This window comes from Martes martes (assembly GCF_963455335.1).
Source record: "Martes martes genome assembly, chromosome: 16".
Classification (NCBI taxonomy): Eukaryota; Metazoa; Chordata; class Mammalia; order Carnivora; family Mustelidae; genus Martes; species Martes martes.
Genome location: NC_137904.1, coordinates 50,809,699 through 50,834,222, shown reverse-complemented (window position 1 = coordinate 50,834,222; position 24,524 = coordinate 50,809,699). Strand labels below are relative to the sequence as shown.

Genomic DNA, 24,524 nt, shown 5'->3' with positions numbered 1-24,524 from the left:
TTCCCTCCCTCCAGACCTTAGCAACCATAGTTCCACTTGGTCCTTTTGATTATGTCATATAAGTAGAATCAGACAGTATTTGTCCCTTGGGGCCTGGCTTATTTTACTTAGCATAATCACAATTAGTCAGAATTTGCTTTTCTTTTCTTTTTTTTTTTTTTTTAAGATTTTATTTATTTATTTGACAGAGATCACAAGTAGGCAGAGAGGCAAGCAGAGAGACAGGGGGAAGCAGGCTCCGTGCTGAGCAGAGAGCCCGATGTGGGGCTCAATCCCAGGACCCTGAGATCATGACCTGAGCTGAAGGCAGAGGCTTAACCCACTGAGCCACCCAGGTGCCCCAGAATTTGCTTTTCTTTTAAGGCCGAATACCATTCGGTCGTATGCATGTACTCCCATTTTCCTTATCCATTCATCCAGCAGTGGACACCTGGGTTGTTTCCATGTTTTAGTTATGCTGAATAATGCTGTGACCATGCGTTTATAGATGGCTCTTGAGCTCTTGTTTTCAGTTCTTTTGGGTACACACCCCAAAGTGGGACTGTTGGATCTGATGGTAATTCTGTTTCAAATTTTTCGAGGAACTGCTATACTGTTTTCCACAGTGGCTGTACCATTTCACCTTCCTACCAGCAGAGCATGGGGTTCTAATTTCTCCATAGCCTTGCCGACACTTTTTTGGGGGGTTTGTTTGTTTGCAGTATTTTGGTAGTTCAAAGCTGGTTTCATTTCTCTGTTAATAGGTTTTTTCTCCCCTCTGTTTAAATAAGAATGCTTAAAAAATGGCAGCCTGTCTTTCTACTGCAAAACAAACAAACAAACAAACAAACAAAAAAACCCACAAGTGAAAAAGCAAAACAAGGGGAGGAAGAAAGCTAAGGGTCCAAAACATTGTTTGTTTTCTAGTTTCATAAACTTTTAATCTTATTCAAAATAAATACACAGACAATATTTAAAAAAACATAGGAAACCCAAAGAAAAAATTTATTTTTTTATCACACTAGTGGGAAGGGATTAACAATTTTGTTATATATCCTGGTTTTGTTCTTTTTTTAAATTTCTGCAAGTATATATACACCACATGCGTGCATACTCACTCTTTTTGTTTTGACTTAATGAATCATGTATTTGATTTTTTTCTTTTTTCTTTCTCATGGCAATATGTTACAGGACTTCTTTTTTAAGAGAAGCTGGTGCTGAGTCTTGAGGATGTGACACACTTCAGCTTAGTATTAATATACGAAGTGGAGTAAGAGGGACTCATTATGGTTGTTGTGTTTTTCGTAGGGTGATGCTCTGACTACCTGAGTTACATGCCCTCGAAGTCAGTTACTGTAACTTTAGCAAAGAAAATGGTACTTCTGTATTACTCCAGCGCCTAATGATGATGACATTCACTTTAAACTGGTTCAAGCACTTGACTTGTTTAGGGGGGCTTCATTATTGTTGAGGAAAAGTTATATTTTAGCGGGAAGTCTTCTGTTTGGTATACAGGGCTGTTTTTAGAGGCGTGGTTAAATACTTTATTTTTAAAAAGGAACACTACTACAGATTAGAAGGGTAGGTTGTGTATTGTAAGGCAAAGATTTCAAATGCAAATATTCTTTGGGCTTAATTAATTTTACTGAGTTGGAGATCATACTCTTGGGAACCGTTTAAAAAATATGACACTCTAAGGGTGCCTGGGTGGCTCAGTGGGTTAAAGCCTCTGGCTCCAGCTCAGGTCATGATCTCAGGGTCCTGGGATCGAGCCCCACATCGGGCTCTCTGCTCAGCGGGGAGCCCGCTTCCTCCTCTCTCTCTCTTCCTGCCTCTTTGCCTACTTGTGATTTCCATCTGTCAAAAAAAAAAAAAAAATGACACTCTAAAACATTTAGCAGTGTTGACATTAAATTTAGGACTCAGATGGTGTAATAAGAAAAGGAAAGGGTAGTGGAGTCTTACTTCGAGCATCTATTTTCTTACATTTTCTCATTGGACATTGTGCTTTATTTTTTGTAAGAGGTAGGATAACACTAGCTATTACAACAAATGAGAAGTTGTGTCTTGCCTGTGGAAGAGTCCTGTTTGGATATTCCTGGTGGGTGGGTGGCCATCCCTAGGTGTTGATTCAGGGGCCAAGCTCCTTCCATCTTGTGGCTCAGCTAACTTTCTTAAAAGGCCAGATAGTAAATATTTTATGCTTGTGGGTCATATAGTTTCTATTGCAATCAGTTAACTCTTCTTTTTTTTAAATCACTTACTTCTTTATTATAGCAGGAAAACAGCCACAGACAATGTGTAAATAAATGGGTGTGGCCCTGTTCCAATAAAACTTTATAGAAACAGGCCTCAGGCTCAGTTTGTTCATCCCTGCCTAGGGTACTAGGATTTTAGAGTTCTTTACATCCAGCTGGCATAAGGAGAATGACAAAGCAAAAGAAGGCATGCCTTCTCATAATGCCTAGACCTAGAAGTGACACACAGCACTTCTACTCACATTCCGTTGTGAGCTAGTCACATAGATCCTCCAAAATGTCGGGGGTCATGGGGAATCTGGGACTTGGCTGGGTAACTTCTTCCCAGCAACAGCTATAGACTGTAGAAAGGAATGCCCAAGTTTGAGGGACAGCTAGCTTTCTCTGCCTCACTTTCATAGTACTTGTGAGAGCCCTAGTTATATGCATTTTTTTTTAAGATTTTTATTTATTTATTTGAAAGACAGAGATCACAAGTAGGCAGAGAGGCAGGCAGAGAGAGAGAGAGGAGGAAACAGGTTCCCTGGCGAGCAGAGAGCCCAATGTGGGGCTCGATCCCAGGACCCTGGGATCACGACCTGAGCCGAAGGCAGAGGCTTTAACCCACTGAGCCACCCAGGCGCCCCTATATGCATGTTTATTGCCCATCTTCTCCAGTCCACCATGGGCTGGTGACATGCACAGGCCACGTCCATTGTGTCCATCGTTGTGTCCTCAGCACGTGGCACATACTGGGCACATGATAAATAATTATTGGATGAATAGGTGGGTAGATGTTTGGATGATGAATGAGTAAATGAATGGTTGAGGCTTTATCAGGAAATGTAGGTGATGAGGTAGTATTGGCCTTGTCATCTCCTAATGAAGTTGCCTTTTTTTTTTTTTTAAAGATTTTATTTATTTATTTGACAGAGAGAGAGATCACAAGTAGAGAGGCGGGCAGAGAGAGAGGAGAAAGCAGGCTCCCGGCTGAGCAGAGAGCCCGATGTTGGGCTTGATCCCAGGACCCTGGGATCATGACCTGAGCCGAAGGCAGAGGCTTAACCCACTGAGCCACCCAGGCGCTCCTCAAGTTGCTTTTTAAAAGAAATCCTTGATATATTTTTTTAATTTTTAAGGATTTTTATTTATTTATTTGCAACAGAGAGAAACAGAGTGAGAGAGCATAAGGAGGGAGAGAGCATAAGCAGGGGGAGAGGCAGAGGGAGAGGGAGAAGCAGACTTCCTGCTGAGCCAGGAGCCTGATGTGGGGCTCGGTCCCAGGACCCCAGGATCATGACCTGAGCCGAAGGCAGACGCTTAACCATCTGAGCCACCCAGGTGCCCAGAAATCCCTAATACTTAAGGAAAAAATTTAGTTGGATTGAAAGGAGTGGTCTTTTAAGAAGACAAAAAATAATTACCAAAAAGTGCAGATTATAAAGAGGTTTTTCTTTTCCCACAGCAGTGGAAAAGCCAAGATGGTCCATCTTTCACAAGATTTGGAACTTGATTTTTACTACTTAGAAATCTCTGGCAGCAAGTCTGCTCTTCTCTTACCTACACTGCTACAGCGCTGGCCTCCTGAATTCAAAGGGGGAGAGGACTTGGCATCTGCCAAGTTGAGCATTAGAGAAATGGGGACAGTGGCAAGTTCTAGACTACTGGTCTCTAGATTTATGGCTTTAAAAGTGATGCAGGAGATGAGCCTTGGTTTCTTTATAAAGCAGATCTATGAACTTGTTCCTAGGGCCAAAAAAGCCCCTTTTTGAAAATAGGCTTCAATAAAGGAATTAGCTGTTGTGAATTATTTTCAGTGGATCTGGTACTGTTCTGTTGGTTTTTACAGAGGATGTATGGTGCAAGTTTTGAGGGCAGGCATGGAAACTTTTAAAAAAAATTTGCGGACATGGGCTGTAAAACCTGCCTGTGATAAAGATCTCTAGTATAGAGGCCCAGCATTGAAAATGATCCTCCGAGCTTCGTGCCCTAAGTAGACTGTATCTTCGGGGCCCCATAACAAGACAGGCAAGAGGGTTAGTGCTCCAGGAGTATTTTAGGAGACTGTGTGTTTTTAAGCCTCTGAGTCACGGAGGTTCTCACCTATGGGCCCAGGACTGAGAGTCTAAGTCCTAAATTGGCTCCATAAACAATTCAGAAAGCACTACAGTTTCTCTTCAGCAAGACTTCACATGAAGATGAAAGGGAGGAGAAAAGTAAAGCTCTTTTGTACTTTCTCCCGGTGATTTTACTGTTCTGTCCACACTGTGGATATTTGTATTTAAAAATGACCCTGCTTCAGGGGGCACCTGGGTGGTTAAGCATCTGCCTTCAGGTGGTGTCATGATCCTGGGGTTCTGGGATCGAGCCCCACATCGGGCTCCCTGCTCAGCAGGGAGTCTGCTTCTCCCTCTGCCTCTGACCTCCCCCTGTCCGTGCTCTCACTGACTTTCTCTGTCTCTCTCAAATGAATAAATAAAAAAATCTAAAAAAAGCAAAAAATGACACTGCTACAGTGGTGAGTATATGGGATGGAGAGTCACAAAGACTGGCTAGCAGCCAAGAAGTAGCTGTTCTCAAAGACCGATATGTGGGGGCGCCTGCGTGGCTCAGTGGGTTAGGGCCTCTGCCTTCGGCTCAGGTCATGATCCCAGGGTCCTGGGATTGAGCCCCGCATCGGGCTCTCTGCTCAGCGGGGAGCCTGCTTCCTCCTCTCTCTCTCTGCCTACTGGTAATCTCTGTCTGTCAAAAAAAAAAAAAATCTTCAAAGACCGATATGTGGCTGATTTGGCCTCATGACCCTTCGCTATCTCTCACTCAACCCTGCCAGTCAGCAGCTCTCTCATCTGGGACGGAAGCAGTCAAAACCCCTGTAAGGCCAAACCGTTGTCACCAAGGCCATAGAACGACTCTTAGAACCTCCTTGAAAGCCTGCTTGTTCTTAATGTTGGGAATTCATACATTGTTATTTCATACATTCATGCTGCTGATGAGAAGCAGCAAATAGGAGAAAGGCGGCTACACAGGCACCAAGTGACAAGTCGAACATGTGAGAGGAAGGGGGGCCACCAAAATGCTAGGACACGCAGATGTGACTGAAAGCTTGGCAGTCTGGGTATGTTAGCTCAAGGCAGAGACTCACGTGTGCTGCAGAGTCCCAAGGGCTTCATTTTGAGCAACAACACCTGTGTAGGAACCTTCTGGGGGTTTTATTTTGGGCGACTGGCTAGATACTGTGAGCTGGGGACCCTGGGAAAAGAGTGGATTTGGGCACGGGGAGAATGAGACATTCCGAGTCAGCACTGCCTTTGGAATGTGTGGTTTCGCTGAGCATTCTTAGGCAATTTGGGTGAGACTTCTCTAAGAATGTGCTGTCATAGGAAGCCAGGGTGGCTCTGTCGGTGAAGTGTCTGCCTCCAGGTCAGGTCATAATCTCAGGGTTCTGGGATCGAGTCCTGCATTGGGTTCCTTGGTCAGCAGGGAGCCTGCTTCTCCCTCTGCCTGCTGCTCCCCCTGCTTGTGCACGCGCATGCTCTCTCTCTCTCACAAATGAATAAATAAAATCTTAAAAAAAAAAAAAAGAATGTACTTGTCAATTGACCAGGAGTGTACCTAATTCAGTGCCATTCCTGTACACTAAGGTTTCCACGTGTCTGTAATGATAAGCTTCCTGAAGATTTCATAAGGTTCTTTGATGTATGTTTGAGTGTATGGCTCATGCAGTTTTGAACTATAGTCATGGGTAAATTCTTTATCTCTGACTTACAAACCACCCGTGGAACACAACCGTAGAATGTTGGTTTCTAGAGTGATGATCTGTCTGTCTCTCGCTCTCTTTTTTTTTTTAATTTTTCTAAAATTATTTTAACATAAACATCAAAACAGCTTGGCTCTTTTTAAAATATGTGGCTCACAGAGCGCCTGGGTGGCTCAATCGGTTAAGCATCTGCCTTTGACTTGGGTCATGAACCCAGGACCCTGAGATCAAGCCCCACATCAGGCTCCTTTCTCGGTAAGGAGACTGCTGCTCCTTCTCTCTCTGCCATTCCCTCTCCTCCCGCCGCTTGTGCTCTCTGGCTCTCTCTATCTCTCCATAAAATAAATAAAATCTTAAAAAAAAAGATATGGCCCATAAGGTCAACTAAAATTTCATTTCCACCATCGCAAAACTAATAGAAATAAATTTTGGAGAATGTTTTTTTTTTTCCTTAGGTTATATCACATTTAGGTTTTTAGTAAGGGGGATAGATTTTTTTAAAAAAATCATTGCAGTCCCTAAATACAGGCTTTGGTATTGACACGTAAAAATAATTTTGTAGGGAGAACTTTATAGATTTTGAGAAGAAATTCAAACTTGTAAATTTAATCTCAATTCCATGCAATTTTTTCTTTCAAGAAATTAGAGTGTTCAGATATTAAGGAGAGAACAGCTCCATTACAACCAGAAGAGACTTGGGTTGCTTTTTGTTGGTGTCTATAACTCCTAATACAGTGAGTACAAGAAATAAAAAAGCATTTCTTTCTACATTATTCTGAACTGAAAATACCCTGCTCCCATAATGGGTCACTTGAGTTTTTATGGATGGCTTTTATAAACATGGCTATTTCCCAGTGTCCCTTGTTGCTTGAGAAATACCAGGTGGTGAGATGTTTCAGTGCAGGCAGCCCTCACTTAAAAGCAGGTACCCATGTTTTAAAGTTGGTTGGAAAGCTGTGTAGAAAATGCTTCCTGAATTCCATCGGAATAGTGTGGTTAAGGATGTCAGGTGACTCCAGAATGATTTTTTTTTCTTGAGCTTGTATTTTCTAACTTTTTATTGTAGAAAATGTCTAGTATACACAGAAGTAAAGAGAATAGTGTAATGAAACCCCATGTACCCAATGCCCAGTCTCAGCTTCAACAATTACCAACATTTTGCCAATTTCTCACTCAACTCATTAGCTTTACAGCATGGCTAAATGGTAATTCTGGTTCACTTATATGTGACTGAATTTATAGCATCATTTCCTTGAGAAAATATATTCTGGATTCTGGCTAGGTATTCCAGGACCATGCATTTTAGTTTTGTTGCAGGTTTCATCTATGGAGTAAGGAGAGAAGCTGTGGGCATAGTGGATCTGAGAGAGGGGGTCTGTGTGATCTCAGATTTTAGAGGCTACTATTTTATTGGCTTGCTAATCTCTTGTCTTATAATTTCAAAACTTGTTGATAATGATTTAATGTTTATCATGTGTTAGTGTGAATCAGACCTTGATTATTTCAGTGGTTCATCTGAGATTGTGTTATTTTTCTGTCAAATTTGAATGCTCAGGAGCGCCTGGGTGGCTTAGTTGGTTAAGCGTCCAACTCATGATACAGGCTCAGGTCGTGATCTCAGAGTCATGAGATCAAGCCCCACGCTGGGCCCCCGCACTGGGTGTGGAGTCTGCTTGAGATTCTATCTCCTTCTCCCTCTCACCCTCCCCTTCCTCTTTCTCTAAAAAACATTTTTTTTTTTGAATGCTCATTTTCTCTTCTACTATTTGCCAGTACATTCTAAAAAGTGTTCTTTGAGTAGATGCTGCCCTGAAGGATGGGAAAAGCTGAGATAAAGGCCATTTTGCCAGGTAGAGTCTGTGGCTTTAGCTCTGACTCCACAGCTTCTAGTGACGTGGCCATGAAGGTGACCTTGGAGTGGGCAGTTGGAGGATGTGGATGGTATTGATGTTGGTGCTTCTCTCCCCTAATGGACTTTTTTTTTCCTTCTTGATGGTTTCTTTGAGTAGCATCTATTTTGAATGTTGACTGTTTGCTTGAGGCTGTCATTCATACTATGAAGTCTATATATCTGTAGGTTTTTTTGTCATTTATGGGTAAAATCAAATTTGTATCTAAAGTTCTGTAAATTTAAGTAGACTGTTCCTGCCATAGTCTCTAAGTCCACGATCCGTGAGATCGTGTTTTAACTGATGACTTCCAGTCCTAAACCATTAATAGATCAAAAAGGGTTGAAACCTGCAAAGAGAAGACTCTTGCTTATGCTTATGCTTTAGTTCTGGGGACAAAAGAAAAGTCCCCAACCCTTTTTATCCGCTTCACAGAGGATTTCCAGCAGCCAGGGCCTCGGGCCCTGGCTCTGTTCTTATGTTTAGGATTGATTTGTTCCTTTCCTGATAGGCTGGGTGAAGGAACGATGCAGGGGAACTGAGTGACAGGCAGCCTCAAATGCCAGCACAGCCATGTGACAGCAGGATGTCAGCCCACACGACACCGAAGATAGAGAGAGAAAGCCCCATCGCTTCCTCGGGCACATTGCTCTGGTCAGCACAGCATCAAGCTGACCAAGAGAGAGCATTGGTCTTGACCTCCTGACTGGCTCTGTAACTGAAAGTGAACACAATAGTAGTTCTTCCAGACTTTATTATTTTGCAAAAGGTTAATTGCAGCTTTTAATCTTTCTGAGTGTTAAATGAGTCCCTTTATAGATTGTGGTTTGTACTTTCAGCCAGATACGGCTTCTAAATCCAGTGGAGAATTGAAGAGAAACCCCTGACCTTTTACAGACAGGATCACAGGGCCAGTCTGTGGGCCAGACAGCTGCGGGCCAGCTGACTGTGGTCATTGTCCCCCAGTGCGTGCAAACTGTCTCCATTTTAACAGTTCCAGCCTCCGAAAGAAACGAGGCTTGTCTAAGCTGCTTTAGTGTGGGTTGAGAGCATCTCTGAGTTTTTTAGTTGAGCTGTTGAAATGGAATGAGTCGCTAACTGTATACTAAATCTCTTTATATGCCCTCCTATGTCTCATAACAAAATAAAACTGGAGAAGTATCTTACTTGTTAAGAAACGGAGGGTTAAGAATTGTAGAACAGCCAGGCAGTAGACAGCTGGGCACTGTATGGGGAACTGGAGGAAGGCCTTGAAGTTGCCGTGCTGCTCGCTAGCTTTGATATTTGACTGCTTAGGTCTGAAAATTCCATTTGCAGCTTAATCTAAGGAGTTGGTCAAACTGCAGGAAGAAGTTGGCCAGTTTATGGTATGAAAAGCCAGTGGGGTTTGCCCTGGGAGATCACTTTCTGCAAGGGCAGCCTGCGCGGTTTGGGGACAGTAAGGTGCATTGGGGGACAGAAGCAGGAGAATCATGCCTGGCCACCTCTTGGCCAGAGCCTTCGAATGGCCATCAGCATCCTGCATGCCTGACTGATGCAGGTCAAGTAGCAGCCTCATGACTCTCTCAGGGTTTCCTATCAAAGCTTATAATGTTCTGGAAGGAGCCCAGCATGGGAATCAAGAAATCTGAGTACCAGTCACAACACCTGCCTCTCTCTGTTATAGAGAAGTAGCTAATTCAGTGTCTGTCCTGAAAAGCTTGAACACCTTTTACTCCTAAGATTCTTCCTGAGGTTACTTATTCTCTTGTTCTATTTTGTGCAATTATAACTTGGTTCTCTCCTTGGGAGCAGTGACCAAGCCTTCTGCTTCAAAATAACCTCTGCCGGCCTCTGCGCTCTCCACTCCTTCTGTGCTTCTCTCCGCTTCTGCGAGTAGAACAATACTTCCAGGCCGTGAAGGGCACACCAGCTTGTCCTGCTCACTCGTGCTCGATGTACAGATCCCCTACAACCCTCACGGGTCCCGTCTGAATCAGGGTGCATTCAGGTACTCAGTCAGTGAACGTGTGCTATGACTCTGATTGTCTTGCCGTGTTTGTACGCAAGTAGACCAGGCAGTTAACAGACACAGTGATAGGAGGAGGGCAGTAGACAACAGAGCCTAGGTGATCAGAGAGGTTCCCTGGGAAAAGTGTCACCTTCGCCATGACCTGCGGGATGGCTAGCCATACGGAAGGTGGGCAGTGCTATGGAGGGAAGGTAGGAGCCTGGGCCTCGAAGTCAGATAAATTTGGCTTAAGTCCTGGATTTGCCATTCGCTGGGCCACTTTTTTGTTTTTGTTTTTTTAACCTCTTTAGGCAAATCACTTAACCCCTCTCACCATCTTGCTCACTTAGAAGATCTTAAGTAATAGGCAGAAGCAGCTAGTGCAGCTGAAGTGCCCGGATCATAATGTGAACTCAGAGGTCAGCTATTATTACCAATATTATATTAATATCTTAAAAATCTCATGGGTAAGATTTGTTCCTTTTACTATGTATGCAGATTGTACCTCACTAAAGTACTGTTAGCATGGAGGAATTCATTAGAGCTGGAGCAAGAGGGTGAGGTGGGAAGGGGGGTGGGGGGCATGAAGCTGGGTTAGACCCCCTCACAGGCAAGAAGACCAAGGATCTAAGGATAAGCACCACCCAGCTTGGCAGTTAGCAAGTGGTGAAGCCAGGATTGGAACAGAGATGTGTCAGGCTCAGAAGCTCTGCTCATGTTTGTGGGTGGGTTGCAGTGCATGTGTTTTGACCAGCAGTCTGTCATGGATGGTCAAGGGTGGGGCCTCCCTGAAGCTAACAAATGATTGTCCGCAATAGATACGCAATTGAAATCCTGATTCGTGGGTTGTATTTATCTGTTGGCAGCCATGGGCTTTAGCCTCTGATAGCTCCTGAACACAAAGAAAAGCAAATGGTAGTGCAGGGAACAGGCACTGTGAAGATAAAAGGAAAGAGAAGCCACAGGGCCCTTTGTGTTGAACGCAGCCAGTGGTGGTTGCGAAAGGAGCAGGTGAGGGGGAGGAGGCTCAAGCCAGCCCCGAACCAGAAGAAGGCAGCTTGGAGCCTCCTGGACCTTTACTGAGGAAAGGCATCTCCTAGATTCTCTTCTTAGGCCTACTTCTGCCTCTACCCAGTGTCCACTCGTGGGGCAGGTGTGGGGTTATGTTCCCGAACTGGTTAGGACTTGAAACTCTCTTTTCTCCTCCACATGCTTCTAAATCAGGTTGTTCTAGTATTTCTGCAATTTGGCAAATGGTAGAGGGTGACCTGTTTCTTATCTGTCAGAGCAGTGAGCAAAGATGACCACGTATCATCTTGGAACTGTGGCCATGGTCGGGGGGTGGGGGTCACGGGCTGCAGCCCAGCAAGAACTCCGGAGGGCTGGCTCTCTGGGTTGGGTAGGAGCTCAGGCTGCTGGGTCAGGAGCAAATCCCCCAAAGCACGGCTTGTTAACCAGATACAGGAATAGTAGCTGGGCAGCAGTTTGTTAAACTAGTACGGAGTGATGGCTCTTCACCAGGTAATCCTGTAAACAGATGAGCTGAAGCAGTGTGACCTAACACATGTGCCTCTGTAGCCTCTCTTCTTTTCTGCTAAAAAACAGAAGAATAAGCTAAAAACCTAATGTAAGTTTGTTTGCAAATCGAGTATCTTAATGACCTTATAGAACTAACAGTTTTCAAAAACTTTAGCCTTTTACTTAGATTACTTTTACTCTTATTCCTTAGTTTTTAAGATTGCATGTTAGCTTTTCTTTAAAGTTTGTTTATTTTTTTTAGTAATTTCTATACCCAATATGGAGCTCAAAGTCACGACCCCAATCAAGAGTCGCATTCTCTTCTGACTGAGCCTGCCAGGTGCCCCACATGTTAGGTTTTTAAAGTGGTTTTGAATTTCTGAGATTGAATGTTGCATCTGGAGATTACTTAGACCGTCTTCTCTCATGTAATTTGGTAAAGCACCTAGTAAAACACAGCATGAAACTGCTTATATTGGAAGTGTCAGCAAGAGGAGCACCTGGCTGGCTCAGTGAGCAGAGCGTATGACTCTTGATCTCGGGGTCATGACTTTGAGTCCCATATTGGACATAGAGATGACCTAATGTAAAATAAAATTTAGAATTCTGGAAGTGTCGGCGAGAGAAGAGAGGGGGATTTTGATCATTCTGCTTGAGCCAGGTGTCTAGGTTCGAAAAGGCAGAACCCACGAGTCAGCTGTGTGCTAATATAGTAGCCACTGGCCACGTGGGGCCATTGAGCGCTTGAAGTGCAGCTAGTTCAAACCGAGCCGTGCTCTAAGTGTGAAATATGTGCTGGATTTTGAAGACTTAGTACAAAACAAAGAATGTAAAATATAATCAATAATGGTAATGTGTTTACATGATAATATTTGGATACATAGTTGACGGCTGAACAGTGTGGGAGATAGGGACACCGACCCCCTGTGCAATTGAAAATCCTTGTGTAACTTTCGACTCCCCCAAAACTTAACTACTAATAGCCTGTGGTTGACCAGGAAGACTTACCACTAACAGAGGTGATTAACACATATTTTGTACAGTATATGTATTGTATACCATATTCTTTTTTTTTTTTAAAGATTTTATTTATTTGACAGAGATCACAAGTAGGTAGAGAGGCAGTCAGAGAGAGAGGAAGGGAAGCAGGCTCCCTGCTGAGCAGAGAGCCCGATGTGGGGCTCGATCCCAGGACCCTGAGATCATGACCCGAGCTGAAGGCAGAGGCTTTAACCCACTGAGCCACCCAGGCGCCCCTGTATACCATATTCTTAAAATAAGCTAAAGAAAATATTAAGAATGTCATCAGGAAGACAAAGTAAATGTACAGTAGTATACTGTATTTACTGAAAAAAATCTGTGCATAAGTGGACCTGCACAGTTCAAACCCATGTTGTTCAAGGGTCGACTGTATTGAGTTAAATAACATAGTTAAAATTAATTTCACCTGCTTTTTTGTTTTTTTATTATGGTTACTAGACAGTTTAAAATTATGTATTTTCATGGTGCATATTTATGGTTTGTGTTATATTTCCATTGGACAGTGCTTCCCTGCACAGTTCTGCATTTTCTGACTTATTAGGAAAGGCAAAATGAAAGCAATTGGAGAGAAACAGCCTTTTATTCCCAAATGTCTCCTATTCATAGATCAGTTAACCTGTGCAGTCTCAGAGTTTCAAAAGGGGAGGCTCTCTACAGCTCACGTTACTTTATTTCTCAGAGACTCTCCTGTTATTTGAGAATAACTTCATAATATGCCTAACTTTTTTTTCTTCCAGCCTTTCTAGTCTGGTGATGATGACAACTATAATGCTGGGTATTTTGTCCAAAATTCCAGTATCATGTTACTTCTTTTGACTTCTTTACATGTCCATATACTTAGCGAAATAAACCTCCCCGATTTCACATAGCTAGAAACAAATGAAAAATCTTTTATATGGAGATATTATTGTAGAAGTGTTTGACGTATATCAAATTATGATTATCGTAACTCAAGAATCAGAGGAAAAAAAGGTTTAACATCTCAGGTAAAATGTAATTATGGACCCCAGAGAGGGTATCTCAACATGCCGTGTATCCTCAAAAACCTCTATTCTAGGCAGGAGATGTACACTGGGAGTGAAATAATTCAAGAAGAGCAATCCCTGGTGGGGACTGTATGGCTAAATGGCTCGTAAGTGACACTGATAGAAGTGGCTTTTTTAATCTCATTGTCATTCCCTGGCCCTAAGAAGTTCTTCAGCACCAACCCTTCCATCCCTCCCTCCACGGATTCTTCTTGGTTTTAGTAGCTCTGCAAGTAAGTACAGCCTGGCCTTTGAGCATGGCTCTGAAGCAGGCCAGAAAAATCAGGTCTGCTTCAAGTTCTTTATTAATCTAGTTGCCTTTACAACTTTCGGCCTAGTAAACCTACTTAGGTAAGAAAGGACTTTCTGCAACCAGATTGGATAAAAGGAAAACTGGATTATGTGCCAGGAGATCTTTAGCAAAAATGTTGTTTGAAACATTTTAGACAAACATTTTTTAAAAAGACAAATATGTTTATGGAAAATGCATATTTTTTATAGTATACATGGAACATTCACCAGACACACCATATACTGGGCCATAAAAACTTAACAAATTTAAAAGAACTGAAATTATAAAAAGTGTGTTCTCTGACCATCATGAAATGGAACTAAAAATCAGTAACAGAAAGATATCTGGAAAATTCCCACACACTTGGAAATTAAACAGCATACTTCTCATTAGACTGTTGGTCCAAAGATAGTCACAGGGGAAAGTAGAAAATATTTTAATCAAATGATATTGAAAATACAACACATTAAAAATTGCAACTAATGCAGTGCTTAGAGGGAAAGTAATAGCATTAAGTGTTTATTTTAGAAGTATAAATTACCGGGCGCCTGGGTGGCTCAGTGGGTTAAAGCCTCTGCCTTTGGCTCAGGTCGTGATCTCAGGGTCCTGGGATCGATCCCCGCATCGGCCTCTCTGCTCAGCAGGGAGCCTGCTTTCCCCCCCTCTCTCTGTCTGCCTCTCTGCCTACTTGTGATCTCTCTGTCAAATAAATAAAATCTTAAGAAAAAAAAAGTATAAATTACCAATATTAGGACTAAAAGAATATTACTAGACTCTACAGACTTAAAAAGCATAATAGGGAAATATTACAAACAACATTATGCCCACAAGTTGGGCAACCTATATGAAATAGACAAATTCTTTTTTTTTTTTTTTTTTTTTTTTAAATTTTTTTTTTTTTTTTAATTTATTTATTTGTTAGAGAGAGAGAGCAAGCACAGGCAGACAGAGTGGTAGGCAGAGGCAGAGGGAGAAGCAGGCTCCCCGCCGAGCAAGGAGCCCGATGTGGGACTCGATCCCAGGACGCTGGGATCATGACCTGAGCCGAAGGCAGCCGCTTAACCAACTGAGCCACCCAGGCGTCCCGACAAATTCTTTATAAGACACAAGCTACCAAAGCTCACTCAAGAAGAAATAGATAGCCTAATTTCTAGTAGAAATTAAAGAAATTGAATTCATAGTTTCAAACCTTTCTATAAAGAAAACTCCAGGCCCAGATGGCTTCCTTGGCAAATTTACCCAACCTTTTAGGAAGAAATATTTTATACAAACTCTTCCAGAACATGGGAGAAGGAACACTTCCCAACTCATTTTATGAGGCTAGCTAATATTGAAAGATATTGCAAGAAAACTGTAGACCAATTTCCCTTATGAATTTAGGGGGACAAATGAACAAAGTATTAGCAAGCCGAATTCTGCAATGTAAAGAAGGATAATACTAGTACTGTGCTGATAAAATGGCTCTCTGGATCAAAGGGAAGCCCTATTTGTACTTTTCACTGATTTCCATGATATAAAAACTCCCACCAAAAAACAAACAAACAAACAAACAAAACTCTCCCACCGTGGCCAGCTGTAAGCTACCAATGTGAGGTCCCTGACAACGGAATCAGGAAGAAGTGTGTGGAATTAGCTCTCATGAGCTGGTGGAACCTAGCTTCAGCACATCATGACCAATACCTACAAGAATGCAAGACTGGTTCAACATTCAAAAATCAATGAATATACTTTACCATAATAACAGACTAAGGAAAAAGACAAAAAACTGTGAACCAAAGAATGTCCTTAGTTCTATACTTACTGAAATAAACCTTCCCAAACTGATGCTCCGACTGTACAGTCCACAGCAGGCCCCACTGTCTTGATTGTCCCTCTTTTCATTTCATTGCTCTGATTCATTGCAGCATCTAGATGACACCCTCTCCCTGTCGCCATGCGCTTCGTCATTCAACACTTTAATAGATGCAGCGACACATTGGGAAGAGGCAGAGCTACTCCTAACTCAAACTCAAAATGGAAAAAAAAAAAAAGCTATATAAAACTATGTAATTGTCTCATAAATTTCACAGGTCAAAACTTAAGTGTGAGACCCAAGTACTCACTGTGGAAATGGCCATTCTTTGAAAAGTAGGACATTCCCAACTGCATTGTGATTTTTAGTACCTCTCTGCTCGGTTCAAAAACATTTATAAAATGAGGGGAGTAGAGGGGTGCCTGGGTGGCCCCTCAGTCGATCAAGCGTCAGACTCTTGATTTCTGCTCAGGCCATGATCTCAGGGTTGTGAGATTGACCTCATTCAGTGGGGAGTCTGCTTGAGAGTCTCTCTCTCTCTCCCTTTCCTTCTGCCCCCCCCACCATGTGCACATGCTCTCTCTTTCTCTCAAATAAATAAATCTTAAAAAAAAAAGAAGAAGAAAATGAAGAGTATGGAAGAGAATCAATTAAAATTCCATAGTGAGCTTCTTTTAAAAAGATCTGGGCCACTGTATCGTCTGAAAAAGGACTTGTGGGACAGGTAGAGTATTAAATGATGAATATTGATCATCCCTATGAGAGGAGCTGTACTATAATTTTATGGTGTGTTAGTCCTTACACTTTCATATGTGTGCTGTATGTGAAGATCAGTGTATACGTTCATTTATGTTGACCGGTGGGTGGGGGGAGACCTGGGGCACAATTTTACTCATTTAAGTTACTATATCTCTTTGGATTGTGACATACTGTTGATCATATCTATAATTTTTTTAAGACTTTATTTATTTGACAGAGAGAGAGAGGGAACACAAGCAGGGGGAGTGGGAGAGGGAGAAGCAGGCTTCCCGCTGAGCAGGGAGCCCGATGCGGGGCTCGATCCCAGGACCCTGGGATCCTGACCTGAGTCAAAGGCAGCCGCTTAAAGACTGAGCCACCCAGGCGCCCCGATCATATCTGTAATTCTTAATGCCTAATTTCTGATCATCTTCCTTACTGTGTGATTTCAGTGAGTTAGAGTGGAAGGTCTCAGTCCTGGAATGGTAGCATGAGTTAGTATCATCTGTGAAATTCCAAAGATGGTTTGCAGGTGAGTGAGAAGAGGATGAGTTTGGCTAATTTAAGAAGACCAGACTGGGTAGTAGTGTTCACCCCAAGAGGAGGTTAGGCTGAAAGACTTGCTCTATTTACATGAATAAAACTTTTGAGTTTCCTGATTCCCTTGTTACCTTTTAAAAAAAGAAGGAAAAGAACCTTTTATTTAGAGAAATGGACATTATCATTAGTCCCCCATATCCACATTTTAAGTTATCAGAAACCTAGGAGTTTACAGCTCTACACTGATTATCCTTCAAGCTTCGCACCTGTCTGAGCAACTCCCAGTCACCAATGAATCGATGTTTGTGTCACAGTCAGGTTTGGTTTCAGCATCCTGTCTACCTCAGTGATCTTCATTTTTGTATCAAATAGGATTTCTGTTTACTCTAATTTTACTAATGGAAGTTTTTCTCCATCAGGGATGGATGAATGAGATTTACAACTATGATCCAGAAACTTACCATGCGACTTTGACACATTCAGTCTTTGTTCGACTTGAGGGTGGGACCTTAAGACTTTCAAAGCCCAATAAAAATATATCCAGGAGGGCAAGCTACAATGAAACAAAGCCAGAGGTTACCTACATCAGCCAGAAAATATACGACCTTTCAGACAGCAAGGTGAGCCTGGCCAATTTGAGAAACCGAAATGAAAAAAGCATTTGCAATCTTGATTGTTTTACTGCATTTTTCCTCCTCAAAAGGGCATGTGTGTGTAGTGTGTGTGTGTGTGTGTAATTTCATGCAAATCACCCAAGCATCTTCTTCAATGTAGATTCTATTTCAGCAACTCTAAGTGGGGCCTGAGAGTGCATTTTTATGAGCTCCCAAGTGATACTCTTGCTGCTGGTGGTCCATGGACCACATTTTGGGGAACAAAGACATAACACAGTCATCTGACTTTGAGAGTTAACTTTTAACTTCTTCAGTCCAACAAAAAGCTGAGTGTGGTGGTGCTAGGGTAATAATGAATGAGGACTCTGTAAATGTGAAAATTATGGAGATGCAAAATAACTACATTTGGTAACTGTTATATACTACTATTGTTGAGAAATGTAAATTGTCTGTTCCAAAAAGCTGTAGGTTTTCTCTTGTTATAACTCATGTGAATGATCTTTAAATTTACCTCAAATGACAGAAGTATTTAAAATAATTTTTGTATAAATTCACTCTTGAGAATGATAAACTTGAGCTTCATCTAGATCTAGTTTGATAAACTCTTTTTTTTTTCCAAAATGTATGGTTGGTCCAGGTCATGAAACTTAGTTGACGATAACCTCCTATATAATTTTTATGCCACTGTTACCTGAAAATTATAGATGCTTGTAACTCTTGCAAAATTGTTAAACATCTACTTCTGGGGTGAGTTAGAAGAATAAAAAGTCACTTCTTAAACTCTATCCCAGTTTCTACACTCACGTTGTAGACAGGTGGTAGTTTACACTCATTGTCTTAGTCAAAAAGGCTATAAAGTTTGCATTTGTGTTCTGCATAGTATTAATGCACAATCTGGCCAGTTCTTAATTTTGTATGTCAACCATCATTTCCCTTTCCCGTAGATTTATCTTGTACCCAAAAGTTTGGCTCGAAAACGAATCTGGAATAAAAAGTACCCCATTTGTATTGAGCTTGGTCGACAAGATGACTTTATGTCTAAGGCCCAGACTGATAAAGAGACTTCTGAAGAAAAGCCTCCAGCTGAGCGAGAGCTGGGAAGCGAGGACCCCAAGAAGCCACCGCATCCTCAGGAGGGAACCCGATCTGGCCAGCGAGACCAGATACTCTATCTCTTTGGGAGAACTGGCCGAGAGAAAGAGGAGTGGTTCAGGCGGTTTGTTCTGGCGTCTAAACTGAAGTCAGAAATCAAGAGGACCTCCGGTGTCTCTGCAAGTAAACCAGGTAATGACATGTGTGCTAGATGCTCAGGTGTTTTTCAAGGGTCCATAGGAGAACAGACAGAGATTTCCAGGTAGGAAGGAAGGAAGCCCACCCCGAACCGATGACCCTGTGCCACCTGAGGAGTGTTCTCAGGACCCATTCACCTTTTAGGCCGATCGCTGTAACCCTTTGTACTGGATCATTTAACCCGTGAGGGAACAGCTTGTAGATGTGTGATTTTTTTTGCCATCATTGGTTCCTTAGGGTTATATTTATTTGCACATACTGTGACTCCTCTGAGAGAAACATCAGGAGAACCCTGCTGAGGATAAGCAGGCGGGTGAGTCAGGACAGCATATCAGGCTAATGTTCTCAAGCTCCTGGCCCCAAACAAGGTTCTGCAAGGCCCAGATCGCCATAGAAATGCAGAGTCCTCTGGTCTCCCGACTCCCAAAATTTGTACTGATAAATGAGCCTCTGCTCATTTCCTGTCCCTTCTGCCCCATGTAGCCCACTTGGGCCTTCACTGAACCAGACATCCAGCGTTCCCCTGTCATCGCTTTTTGCATATGTTCCTCCCTCTACCTAGAATGTTCTTCCCCCACCTGCACCAGGAAAATGCCAGCTGTTTCTTTGAGAGGCAGCCCGGAGGACACGACCTGTGGAAGTCAGTCCTGGGGCTCTCTTGGGCAGAGAGAGCACCTCCTTCTTTCGGCCCTGAAAGCCCTTCAGTCACGCTTCAGTTACAATGGTTATTTTACAGAGCTGTGATTTACTTGCCTAGGTGCCCAAATTCAAGGGCAGGGATTATGTCTCATTCCTCTTTTCATGTGGAATTGGCCCAGAGAAAGTGCTTGATAAAAACCTTTTTTGAATGAAAGATGACAGGTCTGGAATTGCTGTGAGCTGTGGGTGAACAGTTAGCTTTCTCCCTGCTTTCCATTTGTCTGGGGGTGTGGCAGCTCCATATTTGACCCTAAGTGATCACCAGGAAAAAAAAAAAGGTACTTACTTTACCACACGGACTTCATGGCTTTCAGTTCCTCTGAATTGTCTTAGAGCAGACTAAAAACTGTTCTAAAAAATGAGCTATTATTAGAAGGGAAGGTATTTTTCAGGATAGGAAGTACCTTTATAATATAATCTTCTTTTCTTAAACAGTCGTTTGTTAGCATTTTCATTGGTTGTCGACTTAGCCTGGTGAAGTTTGTTCGATGTTCCATTGACTTTGCGTCCTAACAGCCGCGGCCCCTCTCCACTGCAGGGGTCCTGCCCTCGCACAGCAGGCACAGCAGCCCCTCGGGGCACCTGACCCACAGCCGCAGCAGCAGCAAAGGCAGCGTGGAGGAGATCATGTCCCAGCCGAAGCAGAAGGAGCTGGTGGGCGGCGTGCGGCAGAAGATGCTTCTGGACTACAGCGTGTACATGGCCAGGTGTGTCCCCCAAGAAAACCGAAGCCCCCAAAGGAGCCCAGTGCAGAGTGCGGAGAGCAGCCCCACGACTGGGAAGAAGGTAAAGCTGGCTGCCTGGGCTGCGGCTTTTCTGCTTTTCTACTCAAACTCGCTTCTGCCTACAGAAGCACTTCGAGCGCTTCCTGTGTACCAGGCCCTGCCCTAGGCACTGGGGACACAGTAATGAACAAGATAGATAAGGGGCCTTGCCCTCAGGGGGCTTGTGCTCTCAACAGGGAGACAGAAAGAAGCAAAACAGCTGGTGGTGGTAAGGACTAAAGCCAAGTAAGAGAAGATGAAGGGTGGCCAGACTGATGTTTTAGAGTGGTGGTCAAGGAGGGCCTCCTTGAGGAGGTGATGTTTGTACAGAGACCTGACCAAAGTGAGGAAGTGAGCCATGGAGGGGGTGGGGGTGGGGGAGGACCCTTCCAGGTGAGGGGACCAGCAAGTGCCAACGCCCCGAGGCAGGGATGTGGTTGGAGTATTCAAGGAACCGTGATGAGGCCAGTGTGGTGACGGTGACCAGGTGACAGAGAGCGGGGCCTCATGGGTCAGTTCTGAGGAAGAGGGGAAGCACTGGGAGGGTTTTGAGCAGGGAGTCATGTTGATCTATTTAAGTCTAAAAGTGACTGTCTATGGAGAGTGGTCAGGAAGAAGAGAGGGGGTGGGGGGCGCTTCCGGCTGTGGGCGATGGGGCTGTGATGAGGGTCAGCAGCAGGTGGTGAGAACGGCTCGGGCTCTGTGTTGGAGGGGAGCGGCTGGATCTGCTGATGAAGTATGTGTGGGGCGTGAGAGAGCCAGAGGGGCCAAAGATCACTCCTAACCTTTGACCCGAGCAAGTGGGCAGTCAGTGGGGGAAGTTCTCTGAATCGTTGGCAATAGAGGCCTGATTCCCGAGTTACCTTTGTATTCTCAAATTCTCAGACTCATTAGCGATGTCCAGGGCTTTTGAAGATTTGCCACGAGCATTCTTCCCACAGCGTAACCAGCTGGCCGTGGACTCAGCATCATCTGCAGTAAGATAACTAAGCTGCCATGTGCCAGCTTCCGTGAGGCCCTGTAACAGAATGCGTCTGCCCCCTGCAGCAGCCTTGCAGACGAGATGCTCTTCTCTCCACTCTGTCGATAGAGAAGCAGGTTCACACGGGTTACGTAGCTTAATTTCACAGTTGCCAAGTGGTGGCATGTGTAAAACCATATGACACTCGCAGACCCCCAGCTGCCACCGCTGACATTTTGGTGGGCATTCGGAAGCTGTGCTGGCCGTCAGGCCGCCTGCCACTACCGTACTCATCCTCTCAGCACCTGGCCAGCCCATGCATACACAGCCTGCTCTTCTCATGTTCGGTTCCCTACTGGAGTGTCTGGCCTCTTCCAGTGGCCGTACCTCTGCTCTTAATGGGAAGCACTGGGTGCCTTCCTTGTGCTGTTAACCCGTTGCGGGTTTTGATTCATTCCATAGATCCTCTCCAGTGGGGAGGAGGTCCCGAACCCTCATCCAGCAGACTTGGTCAGGCCAAAAGAGACCCTCTGGCTCTGCTTGGCCCCTCCCCCACTGCCCTCTGACCTGTTACCAACTAGGGTAGGAAGTAGGCCTTCCTCAAGGCTGGAGTCGGGTAGTACCAAACAATTCTGGGAATGTCCTGTTTCCCACCCGTGAATCCCCCGACCCCAAACCCCTTGTCTCCCTGGGTTGTCAGCTGTCTGGACTCTCATCACATTGAGGGAAATTAGGAGGAGCCTTGTAGACCAATGTATCTCATGAAATGCTTGCTCTTTAAAAGAGTTCCTTAAGTTAAAAATACGAAAACAAAACCGTGTTTTAGAATATCATGTCCTCAGTGTTGCATGTGCTTGTCTTGTCATCGCTGGAGTCTCCGGAAGCCCCCGGAGGCACTGGGAGGGCCCCAGTAGCCCATGACCTAGCCCCTCGACCCAGCATCCCTGTCACCCGGGGGCTTCTCTAGTGCAAACGTCCTTCCTGAGTCCTTGGCATTTACCTCTTTAAGCACCAAAACATGTTTTTCCTTTTCTAAGTCTGATGAAAATCTTTAAAAACCACATTGCATTTCCTGACCCCCTTAGGCAGAGTAGACAGAGAGGATTTAATCTTGATAAGTTAAGGACTTAACAAAACAAACAGAAATTCAGACTTGTTAGTTATGCAGGCCTGCTTGAGGTCAGAGGCCATCTGAGCCACCCCAGGCTGCAGATTCTGCATAGTTTCTCTCGATTGTCAGCTGGCTGCTATTGGTATATGTCCCTCTAGTTGCTTCTCCTTGAGTGCTTATCCCCCTCCCCCACCCCTACCCTAAATGTAACCATTCTAGTCTGTGTGGGCTAGGAAACCAGAAAGCCAGAACTGTGGGCTTCGAAAGAAGGTGCCTGAGGTCTGGTGCTGGGCTCCTGCATCCACTTGGCCTGAAGCATGTGTGGGCGGTGTCCTGGTCTCAGGGGTGGTCTGCTGCTTGAGACGGTCTTGACTAAGGTAGGGGCAGGTATTATAGTTAACTATTACTTTGTAACAGCCCCAGAAGTGGTGGCCTAAAACCCTGCTCCTCTTACAGTGAGTAAAAAATATGAAGCCATAGAGCCAATTTAAGCTAACATTTTACAAAGGATCCAGAAAAGAGTGCCAGACAATTCAAGGAGTGGGGAGGGGGAGGGAGAGAATAGTCTTCAACAGGTGGTGCTGGAAGGACTGGTATCCACATGGCAAAAGAATGAAGTTGGATCCCTACCTCATACTACACAAAAATTAACTCAAAAGGATCATAGACCTCAGTGTAGGAGCTAAAACTATAAAACTCTTAGAAGAAAACATAGGTGTCAATCTCTGTGGTTTGAGCTTGGGTAAAGCTTTCTTAGATAAGATACCCAAAAAGCACATGCAACCAAAAAAATTAAAAAAGATAAAATAGATTTCATCAAAATGAAAAACTTTTGTACTACAAACAATACCATTAAGATAGTGAAAAGATAACCCGCTAAATGGGAGAAAATTTCTGCAAATCATTTATCTTATATACTAGTACTTAGAATAAACAAAGGATTCTTAAAACTGAATAATAAAAAGGTAAATGACCCAATTAAGAAATGGGCAAAGGGGAACACCTGTGTGACTCAGTCCCTTAAGTGTCTGCCTTCAGCTCTAGTCATGATCCCAGGGCCCTGGGATCAAGGCCCTCATTGGGCTCCCTGCTCAGCGGGGAGCCTGCTTCTCCTTCTCCCTCTGAGCGCCACTCCCCTTGCTTATGCATGCGCTTGCTCTCTCTCTCTCTCTCTCTCTCTCTGTCAAATAAATAAAATCTTAAAAAAAAAAAAAAAAAAGAAATGGACGAAGGATTTGAACAGACATTTCTCCAAAGAAGACCTACAGATGGTCAGTCCATAAACCTAGAAAAGATACTCAGTCATTAGTCATCCAGGAAATGCAATCAAAACCGTAATGAGATACCACTTCGCAACCACTAGGATGGCTAGAATAAAAGAGGTAATAGCAAGTATTAGGATGTGAAGAAAGCTTTGTGTATTGGCGGTGGGAATGCAGAATGATGCTGCTTCCGTGGAAAACTACTTTGGTTGTTCCTCAAAGTAAACACAGCTATACGATCTAGCAGCTCCCCCTGTAGGTGTCCGGCCAAGAGAAGTGGAAACCTACTTCTGCCCCAAAATTTGTACACGAATGTTCATGGCGGCGTTATTCACAGTAGTCAAAAGTGGAAGCTCCTGAAACTTCCGTCATGAGTGGATAAAGTGTGGTATATCCACACAATAGAATATTATTCTGTGATGAAAAGGAATAGTGTGCCAGTACCTGCTATAGCACGGGTAAATCTTGAGAATATTATGCTTATGAGAGAAGTCAGTCCGAAAGGAATACATATTGTATGATTCCTTTTTTTTTTTTTTAAAGATTTTGTTTATTTATTTTTCAGAGAGGGAGATCACAAGTAGGCAGAGAGGCAGGCAGAGAGAGGGAGAAGCAGGCTCCTTGCTGAGCAGAAAGCCTGATGCGGGCCTCGATCCCAGGACCCTGGGATCATGACCTGAGCTGAAGGCAGAGGCTTAACCCACTGAGCCACCCAGGCACCCTGTATGATTCCATTAATATGAAATATCTAGAATAGGTGCATTTTCAGAGATAAATTAGTTTGCCTGGGGCTGGTAGGCACCTAGTGGTGGGGGTGGTGGGGGTGGTGGGGACGGTGGTGGCAGGGATGGAGTTGGGGAAGAATGGCCGGTAACTGCTAAGGGATAAGGTTTCTTTGAGGGGTAATTCAAATGTTCCAAAGTTGATGATGATGGCTTCACAACTCTGTGAATATGATAAAAGCCATAGATTGTACTCTTTAAATGGGTGAATTGTGTGTTATGTGAACTGTATTTCCATAAAGC

The 24,524-nt window shown here is 43.7% G+C and overlaps 1 protein-coding gene across 2 annotated transcripts in view; it reads left to right on the top strand.

Annotated features, from left to right (window-relative positions):
* The window catches only part of TEX2 (testis expressed 2), a 102,748-nt gene that overhangs the window by 48,234 nt on the left and 29,990 nt on the right, over positions 1–24,524 (top strand). For both annotated transcript variants that reach the window (XM_080825465.1, XM_080825466.1), the window contains exons 3-5: positions 17,218–17,418; positions 18,357–18,696; positions 19,940–20,187. In XM_080825465.1, coding sequence (XP_080681591.1) covers positions 17,218–17,418; positions 18,357–18,696; positions 19,940–20,187 — 789 coding nt within the window. The remainder of the gene's footprint in view (positions 1–17,217; positions 17,419–18,356; positions 18,697–19,939; positions 20,188–24,524) is intronic.